Source organism: Hirundo rustica, chromosome 1 (genome assembly GCF_015227805.2).
Source record: "Hirundo rustica isolate bHirRus1 chromosome 1, bHirRus1.pri.v3, whole genome shotgun sequence".
Classification (NCBI taxonomy): domain Eukaryota; kingdom Metazoa; phylum Chordata; class Aves; order Passeriformes; family Hirundinidae; genus Hirundo; species Hirundo rustica.
This window is the reverse complement of record NC_053450.1, coordinates 42,679,194-42,694,492: the sequence shown is the minus strand read 5'-3', so window position 1 is coordinate 42,694,492 and position 15,299 is coordinate 42,679,194. Positions and strand designations below refer to the sequence as shown.

The following is a 15,299-nucleotide window of genomic DNA, read 5'->3' as shown; positions in this document are numbered from 1 at the left end:
TCCCCAGAACCTTCTCTTCCCAGGCTGAACAACCTCTCAGCCTTCCTTCACTGGAGAACTGCTTCAGCACTCTGATCATTTCTGTGGGCCAAAAAACTTCCCAACCCTTCTGCAACAAGAAAATACCCCTCTAAACACTCTATTCCAGACACATCCTCGTTTGACATAAGGTGTGGTGGCTCTTTGGTAGTTACGTTCCAAGACCAGTGGCACCATTTGGTGCTGTGGGTGTCTGCCAGGGTGTGAGCTTTCTGTGTAGGTGCCATTTCTTACAGGCAGCTTAACTTAAAAATGAAATTTTTAAAGCCCATGTAATTTCCAAATGAGGCACAGTATTAATAAAGTGACTCGGCAGATCCTCAGCCTTGGGGATAAAAAAGCTTTAAAGCAGAGGTAATAAATCCTTATCCTTGATTTTGAAAAAGATTAATTTTGGTGAGACGTGTCCCTATGTATAGATGCTTAACTTTTGGAAGCGGCTGGCCAAACCCCTAAGTGTGCAACCAGAAGAGCTGTAGGAAATTCCTTGTTCCATGTCTGAATACGAGCCAAATTCATTGTTTTTGTGGAAAGCTCATAGGCTCCTTCCTGTGCCCAAATGTGTGCTGGTGCTGTATCACCTCTCAACCACAGAGACCTCAAGATAACATTTAAACTGGGGGGCAGTGGTGGGGACGAAGGGGGAAAATCCTGAGCACAAGAAGCAGCCTGCAGGAACCTCTCTATCAGCTGGGAAAGGAGACAGCAGGCGGCAGTTCCAGAGTCTTCCTCTGGATTCAGCAGTACTGTTATTCTTAGCTAGAGGGGGAAATTATAAGATTGGCAGGGATGGTAAGGATTAGTTTAAACACCACATCATTCTATACTCTAAGAAAAACCTAGTGAGAATATATGCTAATGTTTTACATAACGTTTTAGATACAGCTAATGGATTTCTAGATATAGTGCCCATCCATCAGGTTATTTAATCTGAGAAGGAAATACTCTGCTGTACTTGTGAATACTTCCCAAGTTTCGCTTTGCATCATGAGACCGGATGCAGCCTCTGACTCTGATCTTCACATCATCTTAACTCTTTTCTGGGATCCAAATCATCCCACCCTGTAAAGCACCGAGCACAGCCATGTGAGGTTTGCATTGTGTCAGTACTTTTCCCTGCTGCCTCCCAGGCTGGCTGCAGCCTTTCCCTTTAGCTGCTGCATCTCAGTGAGAGCAGCAGGGCCTGGGGACAGCAGCTGCCATTTACACGTGGTGGGTTATTTCCAGGACCATTCAGCCTCGTGGTGAAAGCTCCCTAAAGAAAGTTAGGGGAAACCCACTCGCTCTGCACAAGACGTGTCTCTGCGTCGAAGACCCAGCAGCCTCGTGCCTTGTGCCTCAGCCGACACATGAGCTCGGCAAACACATGACTAGTAAGGGCTGACGTAGCTGAGGCTTCCCACTACTGCGCCTGTTCTAGGGCCAAAATGGAGCTTTTAACCACTGGAATTGTCATGAACACGTTCTCGGCCCGTGTCACGTTTGCCTGTCTCACAGGCTCTCCCCCCCAGCCAGGGCCGCTCGCCACGGGCCTCAGGGAGCAGAGAGCACCGAGGGGTGACCAGCAGCCGCCTCCCCCAGGAAGGGCCGGGCTGCACTCCAACTCCCCTTCCCAGGGGCCAGGGAGGGAGGCCTGCTGTGCACAAACATCTGCTGTTGCTGAGGGTATCACAAGCCCTACCAGAAGAGCCTCGTTAAAGTATAAACCTAAACTTTGTCCTCTGCAGCGCAGGTCAAAGTACTCAATAACTATCTGAGGTATGTGCCAGAAGTGCCATTAAACACCTCGTACGGCCAGCCACTTAATTTCTAAATGTCCCCTGCCTTTTCATGTTGCCTTTTTTATTGTGCTTTAAACTTTCTTATATTTGCAGAGTGACAGCATGGAAGCCAGGGTACCTCACCTGACCAAGTTTTAGTCATAAGATCGAAGTCCTAATTGTTAGCAGAGATCAAAAGAACAAAACACCGTGACATCTTACTCAAGTGTATACAAAAACAGACTGTATGCAACGCTTTTATTAGAGAAACCCCACCTTACCGTCCAGTGTCATCTCAATAAATGGGTTAATGTGGAAGCTTTTTGTGATTAAAGTGCACTAAATTAACTTTTGAAATGAAGTATACAGCTGAAAGTTTATTTTTATTTTTAAATGTTTCCTCTACAAAAATAAACCCGAACAATATTTTTAATTAATAAAGTGATAAAAATGTTTGGAATTTCTTGATTCATAACACTATCGACACAAACCATTGAGTATGTTCATTAAAAAGAAAGGTAACAAATAATAATTGTTGCTGGGAAGTATTTGAAACAGAAAAGCTCCCTCCCCGTTCTTTAGGCCTCAGCAATCTTCCTCATCGTGAGTATTTCATGGAGTTGTATCCAGAAGGCAGATTTCTCTACTCTCCAGCTGACATTCATTTGAGACTGGTGCCAGCAGCAGACGTGGCCCTCAGCGAGACCAGAACTGCCCCAATTACCGCAGAGGCAGGAGAGAAATCTTGTAGGCAGCGAAAGGACAAAGATTATGTTTTATTACACCCTTTATGATAATTATTAAAGGCCTCAGTGAAATCTGTATCTTACAGTAAATCTGGCTAATGAGCAACAGTAGCGTTTGAGAGAACTCCTGCCCTCACTGCAGTTCAACCTCAGCGGGGAGCTCAGCCCCACAGAGCTGCTCCTCGATCCCCCCGAGAGAACTGGAAAGTCAGAAGGCTCCGGGGCTGAGATCAGGACAGGTAACAGGTTAAAGCAAAAGCTGCACACACAAGCGAAGCAGAACAAGGAATTCATTCACTGCTTCCCATGGGCAGGCTGGTGGTCAGCCCCCCAGGAAAGCTGGATGACAAATACCATGGCTCTGAGCATCTGCCCCTCCTTGTCCCTCTTCCCCCAGCTCTCCATGCTGAGCATGACAGCCTATGGTGAGCGAGAGCCCTTGGGTCAGCTGGAGTCAGCTGTCCTGGCTGGGCACGCCTGGACTCCTCACACTGAAGCAGAAGAGGCCTTGTCTCTGTGCAAGCCCTGCACAGCAATAATGGAACATCCCTGTGTTATCACCAGTTTCCAGCACAAATCACAAACCACAGCCCCATTCCAGCTGCCCTGAAGAAAACGAACTCAATCCCAGCCAAAGCCAGCACACCTGAGAACTGCCTGCTGGAGATGAAGAGTCACATCTGGCACAGCCTCCACAGTTTGGCATAAGCAAATTCCAAAGTGCAGTACACATTCCTGTGCTGTGCTGCAGTTATGGCAAGAACCTTACTGTGCTCAGCTCTGTGGGCAGTGACTACTGGCTTGGGCCAAACTATAATTTGGAAATAACACTGTGAGCAGTGCAGACTTCCAAAGGACAAAGATAACAGTGTATAACCTCTAATTGCTAAAAACAGTCTCTTCATTACTGTCCCATTATCCAGTAATGAAAAAGCTGTTCAGATACTTTAGGTGTTATCTGGAGCTAAGAGCTGTTTTCTGTTTAATTTCACCATGTGGTCCACTGATACTACCGACACGAAAATCTTCAAGTTTTAGCTACAAATAATATGTGGCTGCAGTTAGTTTCAAGTTGACTATCATCAAGGTCTCTGCAAAAGAAAAGCACAGACTCACTACATCACTACCCTCATGCCCACAAAGTTTGTGGGCTATGAATTTGTGCTTTCCACTGAGGGATCTCAGTGCTTTTCAAATAAATCTTTAAGCTCTACAGCCTCTCCAGTTGTTTCTACATTGATTTTACACAAAGACAATAAAGCTGCTTTGTTACAGAACCACACACAAGAAAAATAATTAAAAAAAAAAAACAACAACAAAAAAAAACAAAACAGTTTGTATACAGCTTTAATACAAACAGTTTATTTTCTCTATTGGTCAAGTTAACCGGTGATAAAAATAGTTAAGAGTTTTTTTTCCTTTTTGGCCTTAAACTTCTGATCTGGTTGCAGCTGTGTTTCAGGGTAAAGGTCCCCTGGCAGACAGGGTTGCAGAAGGCAGTTCCTCACATCCAGGGCTCCCATCCTTCCCAGACTCTGCCAAGAATATTGGGGTCTGTCGCTTGATCGATGAGACATCTCACTTGGGTCTCCTCTGAAAGTCCATCCTCTGGCTCTTTGGCTCTGATATCGTGATTAGAGTTACCACGAGCCACAGCTGCAAAATCTTTATAAGCAGGCGACTTCTCATGGCCCAGGCGCAGCTCATCGCTGAAATTGAGAACACCAAAATAAGCTCTTACTAAAAGAAATAAGCAAAAAAATCTGAGGTGGATTTTTAAATACAGAACAGCACTTGAAAAATAAAGCTTGAATTGAGATCAAGATGTGGAGGCTGCTCAAGAGCTGCAGAAGGCTTGGCCAGTGAAGACTGGCAGTTTCAGGGGTCCTTTAACTGGTGGGTATTTACCTTGTCAAAGGTCTCTAGCTGAAAGAAGGATGCAGCAGTTCACATCCAAGCTGTTGATCTCTTTACCTGCTCTCCTGATTTGTGCCTATAACAAGTATTTTGCTGCCTTTTCCAGTTCAGCCTTGACCGCAGAAGGGACTCCTCCCAAGTCCTGCACTTTTCAAAATTTGTATGGTTTTAAAACAGGCTTGCTTTCTTTGCTTTTCTGTCTTTCCCCTGATTAATCCAAAATGCCTTTTTAAGAGAGGATGGAAGGGATTAATTGTACTTTTAACTGAACTTAAAAGACATTCTGGCTTGAGCCAGACTTGACTATACTGACATAAATAACCTGAGAATGCCACCAGATTTGAATCTGATGTTTCTCTTACACAGCTTTCCTCCATGCCTCCTCTACAGCTGGTACATTTCAAGTAATTCCCCATCAGGAGCACATATTAATTTAAATATTATCCCTACCCTAAAAGCAGTGGAGACAAACATAAAGAACAGTAGGACAGAGGAGCATGAGATTAAGCAGCCTGACAGGGAGGGGAGGCATGTGCTGCCAGGAGCAGTAAAACTGCTCAGAAGGCCTGAGCTGGAGCAGGAAAACTCACAGGGAGATATCTGGTGTTTTGGCTGGCAGGGTGATTCACAGAGCTTGTACGTGGACCAAAATGATTCTGACAGAAGGTTTGCTGAAATTTTGCCCTGTCTGTCTCTTCTCTTTTCCTAGCAGCCATTCTATCCAAAGGGAGGAAAATCTGACACAGGAGCTTTCCAAAGCCCTTAGTGGAGCAGTTAAAAGCAAAAGAAGAGCATCTTACCAAGTGATTATTGCTGGATTGGCACCTGTAAGCTTTCTTCTGACATAGCTGACCCTTTGCAAAGGGTACCAGTTTACTTCAGATGTGTCTATTTCCTTAATCCATGTGCCTCCTTTTTTTAACTGTCTTTGTTCAAAGTTCTAAGGAGAAAACGTATTTGTCTTATTTAATCATAAATCACACACTTGTAAAGGGCTTCTAAGCCACAGACCATAGCAAGTCAAGCCAGTATCTTAACTGCAGATGCAGAGGAGGACAAAACAGTGAGATAATATCTAACTTGCCTATGACTTTAATTTACAACTGAAGTTACTGAAGTGCAACTAGTTTCAGATTTTTTTTCTTTGTAACTCTTAGTATGATAAATACAGTGCTGTTATGCAAATCTAAGAGGTTGACTGCAAAAAGTTGAAAATATTTGTGCTGGTGCCATAAGTGGCATAACGTGATCAAGAGTTATCCACGTCTTTAGGATTATCATGAAAGATAAAGAACAGGACACTGATAACACAGACATATGCTACTATATTTTGTGCATCAATATAGAATTCTGTCATTTTAAATACTTTTAAGTTCAGTTTCTCTGAGAACTTAATAAAACAAAGAAGAATAAATGGAGTACTGAGAGTGAGCCTCAAGGAATACTTCCTTTTTCATCAGTTTTATTCTTATTACACTTTAAGAATTTTCACATGAAGAAAAATCAAAGAGGACAAACCCCCACCTTCCAGTCCAAAGAAGGCTCTTTTACAAACACATCCATGGTGCTGATGAGGAGGTCTGGATCTGAACGATAAGCCCTCAGGGCATGCACCATCACGCTGTAAATGAGTCCCCATTCTTTTACTGGCATCATCAGATTAACGAACTGGCGAGTCAGCCGAAAGGGCATCAGCTCCGGCACACTCAAAAACTAGCCAAAGGGGAAGGACAGTCAAAAGAAAACAAGAAGTAAGAAGTCTTGGAACCGAGTGATTAGATGGGAATATTTTATTCTTTTTAAGCCTTGAAACCCTCTTTGTCACTCCAGTGAAAATAACGTGCAGAAGTAGAACTGTACCAAGTTGTGACATCAAAGCTCTAGTCATGAGTATTCAGTGAAAGTGGCTGAAACCACGGCTGATCTATGTAAAACACCATCACACTGACTCTGTGGAGTTCTATAGCTCACTGCTTGTCTGAGAATATCTGGACTCATATTTTATTCGACTGACCAGAAATAACTGGTAAAGATTATTTTGCACCAGAACAATGGCAACTGAGGAGCATCAAATCTAGTACTGAGAGCACACACGTAATCGTGCATAACAAATGCGAAAGCTGTGACAAATTAACTGAAAACAAATACCTGTGTGGCTGCACCAAAAGCGTATCCAAAATCTATTCCCACCATGCCACCTGTCTCCTTGTTAATCATGAAGTTGGACAGATGCCGGTCTCCGATCCCAAGTATCCAGTGGCTGATGCACATCAGCGCGTGTGAGCTGGCAAAATGGGAGCGCAGGGCCAGGAAGGCCTCGGGAGATGTGCTCATTTTCACAAAGGCTCGCCTTAACAAAACAGAATTCGCTTGTTGAGTGCAAAGAAACACCAACATTTGTTTCTCAGTGTGCAGCCATCAGCAGCACTCACCGCAGCAGGTCCTCTGGAACGCTGCTCTCCCTGCTTTTGAAGGATGTGACTGCTTCTGTACGGCTGGCATTTCTGCAAAGCAGGAAGAGAAATAAAGGTGGCTGCTGAAATAACAGCCTGATGGATGCTGAAAGTCAAGATCCGCTCATGACCGCAGCAGAGTGTGGGGCTTACTCCAGTGAACAGTACAGCAAGCCACAAAGGATTCATCCCCCAAATTTATTCTGATATTAGAAGTGCGCCATCCTCCCTCTTTCTCCCAACAGTTATTTCCAAGGAACTGACATTCCTAAATACAAAAGAGTATGTGGCTTTGTGTATTTTACTCCAAATTTAAGTCGATGGCTAAGTTTTAATAAAGCAATACAATCATGTTCTTTCTGGCTGGACAGTCTCTTCCAAGCAGAGGAATTAAGGCCTCAGTTCCGTCTCTCAGCAGCAGGCTGAGGCTATACTGACACTAGAAAGTAGTGCAGCAGAGGGGATGCAACAGAACTAAAGAACTGGGGCTGAGGGCACTCATGCCATGCAGATTTGGGGAAGAAGGCTTTGTCCTAGCCCATATCCAGCTCCGAATACTTGTGAGAGCTGAAATGTGCCAGGTGCTTTCCTTCCAGCCTACTTCCCTCTGAGAGGAGCAGAGTTGAGAAGTAGAGGACAGCCCTTTGATACAGCAGACTGAAGATGAGTGGGGGTGATTGGGAATTACTTCAAAAGCACATTCTGGATCTGAATACAAGTATTAATTCAGTTAAACGAGTCAAAGTGTTCCTTTAAAAAGCAAGACACTTGCTAATGCAGGTTATGAGCTTATAAGAAATGCTCTGGAAACTTCACTTCTCACCACCCACAGTGCTAGATCTAGGTAGGTGTGGAAATTCCTCTGAGAGGATGCTCAGGTCAGGACCTAAACCATCAAATATTCTTAAATTCTCAGTGAATCATGGTGATTTTCTCTGTCCAACTCCAGCAGATGCTTGGGCTCTGAGGCAGCCTACCTAACTGCATAATCAGGAACAAGACGCCTAGAAAATAAAGTTGAAGAGCAGCATCTGCTTCTAGACACTTTCTAAAGGAAGTGAGCAAGCTTCTGGAAGCATTCCTGTATTCTGGTAGGATTTTTGGCAAGAGGAATTTTGCAGAGCATCCCCAGGAAGACAAAGCAGTAAAATGAGCAAAAATCAGATCTAGTCATCATACTGTAATGCAGATCATACTTTTTTTTTCCTGGAATTTCTACATCTCTGTGTGTTTGCACGCTCTAGCTTCTATATGTCACATGCAATTCTCTTCTGAAACCTACCTGTACATAGCAAGGTATCGAGAGATGCCCTGTTCTTTCCCACCCATCCTGGACAGCCACTCAGAATAGGTAGCACGAGGTCCTCTTGGGCTAGGGACAAAAATGGAAGAAAAGCACTGATGATTTCCCTGTATGATCTGACTGCTCTCTGTTTGATTATCCACAGGCTGTGTGCTGCTCTGACCCATGAGATTTGTATGCAAAGGAAAAGTCAGGAAGCTACAGCCTAAATTAATTCTAGCCCTGCTATGGAAATGAAATTTATGCAGAGCATAGGCTGATCCATTCATCTCCTTCGCCCCAGCTTTGAACACACTTCAGTCATATCTGACAGAAGATTACACATCTCAAAGGTGTTAATTTGTCAATAGGTACTGTGAGTATCTCCAGAAGAAGGGTCCAAAATAATTTCTGTGGGGAGGCAAAGGTACTTCTGACAGTCTTGTAGCCTTTAAGAAGCATTATGTTGTTCACCACAGCACATGCTGCCCTTTGTCGTTCCAAATGGGCAGGGAATGCAGGGAGGCAGTTTGGTATCTCCTCAGTGTGCACAAGAAAGGAGGAATGGGTGCTTGAACTTGAGATATTCATCCATAAGAAGCCAGTATTCATCAGTCACACTGCTTATGAAATAATTTGATATTTTTCTGCCATCTTAACTAAATACATCAGATGTTAAACTTCTATTTCAGAGAGGCAGCAACTTCGCAGAACAGCCACCTTCTCTCTTCCTTCCAAAGCATGTTCTGAGATAGAGAATGCCATTTCCACTTAAGAAGCATTTATCAGTTATAGACTGTAGCCCATCACTTTGGGATAAAGAAAAAGGATTTCAAAAATCCAGAAAGTTGTTCCACCCCAACCCAAATTTTCCTTTGCGAGTGCTGTCACTTAACCATAGTTCAACATAAAATATCTTAATTGTCTTGATTGAATAACATATGGGAAAGGGCTTTTTTAAAAATAAATTATGATCTGCTTTTAGAAAGATGCTGATCTTCTACACTGAGCATATTATAAATTTCCTCCCCTCACAAGATGGTTCCATGTGAGTCTTCCTTCACTTTCCCACTCAGTGATTGAGATCAACATAATACCACTGCTGTTCACAACAGTGAATCAGACAGCAGTAATGCAGGAACTCCAGCAGTTCCTAAACTGCTCACAAATCAAATAACCTTAGAAATAAAGACTCTTTGGAGTCCAACCTGCACCATAAATGTTAACTAGTAAAAATAAATTATGACAACAACACTCAGACAAACCCAAACAGAGATTATGTAACTAAGAACCACATTTGTAAATTAAACCACATTTCTAAATTCCAGGACAGAACTAGGCTGAAATGCCAGAATAAAATCAATTTTACAAATATTCAACCTCCAATTACAATCACGAGAAAGCAGTATAATTTATTCAAACCCAGCATTTGTATCAAGTCAGAGGGAGTGCTCTGTTACAGTTGTGTTCTGTGCATCTGCTGCCAATTTCCATCCCCCATCACTGACTCACTGCTGAACCCAGGTTCTGAAAGCTCCGTCTCTACTCCCTTCCCCTGCCCCCCACTGACCTAAGTCCATTTCCTGCCTGATCAAATCAAGAGATCAAAATCCTCTGCTTGTAAAATCAATCTGCTGATAAGGAAATGGTGATGATAATGACGTCACACGTGATTATAATTATAAGCTTCTTGTTTAAACAAGCTGGGTGGAGGATATTCTAGCTACAATGGCACTCATTAAACAAACGGTTGCCAATTACTAATTTGGGTCAGGAAGCACAAACTGCCTCCTTGCTTATAAGTGCTTTTTTTTTATTCTTTAATTAAAAAAAAAAAAAAAAAAAAAAAAAAAAGGAAAAAGAAAATCCTGCCACAAGACTGTCAGTTATCCAAAAACCGGTTAGTAGTGGTCTCTGCTAAAGCAGAGAGCTAAACTAAGCATCACCTGTAATAGCTGGTATCTTCCTCTTCAGACATGCTATTTTTAAGGAATTCTTTTAAGGTACACGTATTTTCCAGCCACTTGATGAGTCCCAGTCTAGAACAAAGTAAGTCAGAGATAACGAGTAGCTCAGAGCTGAACTTTACAGGAACAGCAGAAATGGGAAGCATTTCTAGTGTCTGTTAAAAGAAGGTTAAAAGCTACCAATTTAAATATACTCTGAAAAACAGTTTCCAGACAAAGCAACTTCAATGTTTAAAAGCAAAAGGAAAAAAATAAATTAAGCCAAGGCACAAAACACTCTCAATCTGAATCTGGCACACAAAATTCTCACTTTCCAACATCCCAAAAGTACTACACGTTAACATAAGGATTTCCATCCCTTCAAGATAACGCCTACCTTGTTGTCATGGGGATGACCTGGTAAGTTTTTAACTGCATATTTCTTTGGCTACAAGTAGCATCTTGGGAAAGGATAATGTTCATTACATCAAACAGCTGCTCAATGCGTTGGTCTTGTCGCAGGTCTTCACCACCTTTGACAAGAAAAGGATACTCCCGCTCATCGCTGCCTTGGATTGTTATACGTTTTGGCTTCCTCAAGGATTCCATCACACTTATCTTGGAAAAAGACAGGAAAAAGGAAAAAACATTTGTGACAGAAGACTTGGTCTTACAGAATCATCACTGAAATTAAGCATACGTGTCATTCCTAGATGACATAATCAAGTTATTCAATTATAACAGAAAAAAAAAAAAAAGCCCATTTGCAGCCCTTCCTTTGTATGCTGCAAGACGTGTAAACAAGCAATGATCCTGCTACTACCAAACTCTTTAAATGGTACATGGACACAGATTTATACCACACAGGATTTTGACTCAATCTTGAAAACATACCCGTTCATCAAATCCAGAGATTTTTGCGTGGTACTCTGGTAGCGGTTTCCCTTTTCCGTCATACTGACCTGAAGTGGTAGCAGAAAAAAAAATATTAGTACATAGCCTGGTGTTATTTTAAAGTGTGTTTAACACCACAACACATATCCAAATGTTTTGTCAAATTGGTAGAATGACAACTATGAAGAAAATACTTTTAAATGTGTAAAAAAGATCCAACGTACACATAGTATGATTTTATCTGTGAATTACTGATACCCTTTCCTTGTTTAGCTGTTAGAATCGAGCTCTTGATGGTTTCAGAAGACACAACTTTTTTTGAACTAGATTTAAACAGGCATTAGATTTATATATCAGATTTCCTGCAGTCAGACCTTTAGAAAATTACAGATCAGATTTCCTAGAGTCAGGCCTTTAGAAAAATACTAAATTCTTAGGTAAGAGATACAAGCTTAGATACAATTTTAAAAAAACAGGACTACAGCTCAAGAACGGATTTAACAGATAATGGGTGAACAGAAATATTTCAAGTAAGGCCAGATAAGGCCTAAGGCCAGAAAGAAGGCCGTAATATATAGCCAATACAAGAAATAAATCGAGAGCAACTTTCTTGTAAGGGACAATTCACTATCGACATTGAAGGGGAACTTACCAGGAACCTCCAGTTCGTTCCTCAAGAACTCAGCTTTGAATTCACTCATCCATGGTGAACATTCTTTGAGGTTCCCAGGTTCTTTATGTGTTTTGCTCATTTTTGTGTGGAGAGAAGTTGCAATCACATTGAAGTCGCTAATCTTCATATCCAACAGTTCTGAACCACCTCTGCCAAAATGATGATCCAGCTCCTTCCCAAAAGCCTAACAATCATTTATAGAAAGGAATCCTGTTTACACAGTGCTAGAAAATACCCAAGAGCACCAAAAGGGTTCCTTCCTATCTATACACACGGTTTGTTTAGATATTAGGAAGAAATTCTTAATATAGACCAGAACAGGTTGCCCAGAGAAGCTGTGGATGCCCCATCCCTGGGGCCAGGCTGGACGGGGCCCGGAGCAGCCTGGTCTAGTTGGAGGTGTCGTCCCTGCCCATGGCAGGGTGTTGGAACCAGATGATCTTTAAGGTCCCTTCCAACCCAAATCATTCTGTGACTCCATGAAATGTTTTACATGTTTTATTTACTACTGGATTTATTATTCATGGATTTATTACTGCCTAGCAATAATTTTAGACATAAAATGTATAAACCCATATTTTAAAGTATTTTAAATATCCTGATAGATAAAGAAAAATAGCAAATTTTGGATTTGGATCCATTGAATGAAGGAAGTTAACTATCTATAAATAGTTAACTGAATTGACTTCCTGTGTTCGTAATTCAAGGTTTTAGAAAAACCAAATGTTCCTTCTTAGACTAGGTATTATAGGCTTTTAAAGATTTTTTTTTTTTTTTTTAATGCCTGACCATTTTTCTACCAATCTGTGAATATGAAACTATTTCACTGTAGTAAATGAAAATACAAAAAAAATTATCCTTTTGAGGAGACTGCTACAGTCAACAACATCTTTATCACTAAATCTATTTCCAGATTATGAGCTTGAAGTACTCCACATAGTAAAGCAATTTTGTGTGTCAGTCAAGAGAGACAACTTGTCCTTCAGCAAGGACACTAGAAATGATACAGTTATTCTCACAGCACACTTTGTTTCTTCATAATAATGCATCATGAAAGCAAAGAATTCAGTCTTCAGAGGGGAACAACCCTGATATCCCTCTCCAGCATCTCCCCTGTTCTTCTCTGTACCTCTAATACTGCACGTTTCAGTGTTTTAAAGAGCCATGGATTTTTCTTGTGTGTGTGGGCACACAAATAATCCAAACAACGTTTGTGCTTATGCCTGCTGTGTCCCTTGATGTGCACGTACCCTGTATAGCTGCTCCCCTCTCCCTACCCCCACCCCTGACACCGGCACATCCTGCACATTCTTATCCCCCACTCTTGAGTTTAAAGTCATTATCATCAAAGACCCATCTTATCTCACAGCAACACATTCACAAGGCTAGTGTGCCCCTAAACTCCCAATTACCCTTTCTGCTTCATTATCACCTCACCTCCTCCCGACTCCACCTTCCTCTCATCCTCCACCTTTCCACTCATGGGGAAGGAATCTCCCTACAGACACCCAGGTTAGTTTATCTAATGCTAATGTGACACAAGGACGGCCACAATGGGAGAGAGCTGGATGCACCCCGCCCTGGCCACGGGGCTATGCACATACAGTACAAGCACACAGTCAGGACAGCTCCTTCAACCAGGAGTATCACTTTCCTGGCCTCAGCAATTTGCAGCTCCGGGATTCCTGGACCCGAGCACGAATTTGTATGTAAAAGCTCCCAAAGCATTGCCCCCTCGCTGTGCTGTTGCCTGCTTGCTACTTGAACCCATGAAAGCACCTAATACCCTGCAGCAGGAGTTCAGCACCTAAGTGTGCACTGAATGAGGAAAAGCTTCGCACTTGTTTGAACCTGCCACTTCCACGGAGCATTTACTCCACGTTTGGCACTCCTGATAGAACCATAGAATTGCTAGGGTTGGAAAAGACCTTGAAGTTCACCAAGTCCATTCGTGCCATGCCTGCTATGCTAAGAGCTTTATTGTATCCGGCATCACTGCATCTTTTCCAACTGGAGGAGCGCTGAAGTTGCTTGTGCAGTGGTTACTCTGTACCTCTGATTATTCTTACCACTTTGAACCTCATCCAATTTTACTATGCTGAGAATCCTGCAGACGAGGACTATAATGCTCAAGAAGCAAGAGTCAGAGAAGGCTTCTATACCAATGTACAAATCCATGTTTAGTTCTCTATTCTTAATAACGATGAACATTCACTTTTCTTTCCTGACTGACCTTGAGTTTTCACAGCTGCTGCTTTCAAAGAACGATCACAAATCAAGATTTTGTTCTTGAACTGCAACAGTCAGCTAAAAATACGCAGAATTCCTATATGATACTAGGGTAATTACATTTTCTTGCCACGCGGCATTTCATTTTCTACGCTGATTTTCACCACTTTGGAATTCAATCAGTTTTGTAAAGCGTTTTCCTTAATTCTTCATAGTTGTAACTTTTGTATGAGTAACTTCGTATCGGCAGCAAATTTAAGCAGTATAATACAGCAAAACTCCCTAAGGTGCTCATAAATTCTAGGCAGTAGGGAACAGAAAACAAGGCCAGATTCCCACAGAAGATTAGAGGCTCAGGTCCTAAGAACCTGGCAACATGCAGGACAGGAGAGGTAGAAGCTGTGTAAGACAGAACATTTATCCCTGCAGGGCAGCTAGAAGTGGAAGGTGAACTATATTAAGTCCATGGCTTCTAGCAAAGAAATCCCAGTCCTGTACTCCTGACTAGATCAAGTCTCATCAAGTCCTGAAGCACCTGTAACAGCTGTTTCCCTCTTTTGACTTTCTACTGCCTTCTAGAAAAGCCAGGATGCCAACACTACTCAGTAACCATATATACCTGAATAAACTTTTTCCTCATCAATCCAAGGCCAGGAGCCTCCAAATTCCCCAACTTCTTGTACATTTCTTCATACATTTCCTTAAGCTTCTTTTTGTTTCTCTGAGGTTTTGACAATTCGTTTCTGACATCCTCAGCCCAATCCTGCAAAGAGAAGAAAACACATGAGTACTGAGAAAAGATTTATTGACCCTTGCTCTTCAAATTGCACCGGGATCACTGCATTTACTAACAGTCAAACTATTACGTGTCTTTTGACAAAAAAAAAGAGAACGGAAAAGACGACAGAAATATTTTCCTTTCATTCTGTGTCTTGATAAAATGTTTCTACTTTATTATGATGATTATGTTTAGTACCATAGTGTTTAGTGCTAAGAAAGCCTCTCTGGGGCCAGGAGTGGTGCCAAACACGGGACAAGAATCCTTTGGACAAACAAGGGATGCCCAGCAGGGAAAGAGCATAAGAACATGTAGTTGAACACAAGTAGTCCAAAATTATAAAGATGGCCACAAATGATAATTCTATAAGGGTTTCAGAATGATTAAGGAAGACAGAGCATGGGGCATGGCACAGATCTGGAAGGGGAAAGCTGAAAAGGGCGGGAGCAGAACATCCAGCTGGCACAAGGGAGGGAGTCCATCACTAGTGAAAGCTGCTGACAGCATCCCGACATCATCATCATCATGAGTTGGTGCTGGGTTGAACCACTTCCGGTGGCTGTGGTGTCAACTGAACTGTGT

General features: G+C 42.2%; 1 protein-coding gene across 3 annotated transcripts in view; it reads right to left on the bottom strand.

The window, feature by feature from the left end:
* Window positions 1-3,888: 3,888 nt before the first annotated feature.
* PRKDC (protein kinase, DNA-activated, catalytic subunit) overlaps window positions 3,889-15,299 on the bottom strand; it is an 81,920-nt gene continuing 70,509 nt past the window's right edge. For all 3 annotated transcript variants that reach the window (XM_040070746.2, XM_058421720.1, XM_058421718.1), the window contains 11 exons: window positions 14,559-14,702; window positions 11,690-11,894; window positions 11,038-11,105; window positions 10,541-10,761; window positions 10,144-10,236; window positions 8,198-8,287; window positions 6,895-6,966; window positions 6,611-6,812; window positions 5,987-6,175; window positions 5,263-5,402; window positions 3,889-4,254 (listed from right to left, as the gene is read on the bottom strand). In XM_040070746.2, the coding sequence (XP_039926680.1) occupies window positions 4,050-4,254; window positions 5,263-5,402; window positions 5,987-6,175; window positions 6,611-6,812; window positions 6,895-6,966; window positions 8,198-8,287; window positions 10,144-10,236; window positions 10,541-10,761; window positions 11,038-11,105; window positions 11,690-11,894; window positions 14,559-14,702 (1,629 nt within the window). In that variant the 3' untranslated portion in view covers window positions 3,889-4,049. The remainder of the gene's footprint in view (window positions 4,255-5,262; window positions 5,403-5,986; window positions 6,176-6,610; window positions 6,813-6,894; window positions 6,967-8,197; window positions 8,288-10,143; window positions 10,237-10,540; window positions 10,762-11,037; window positions 11,106-11,689; window positions 11,895-14,558; window positions 14,703-15,299) is intronic.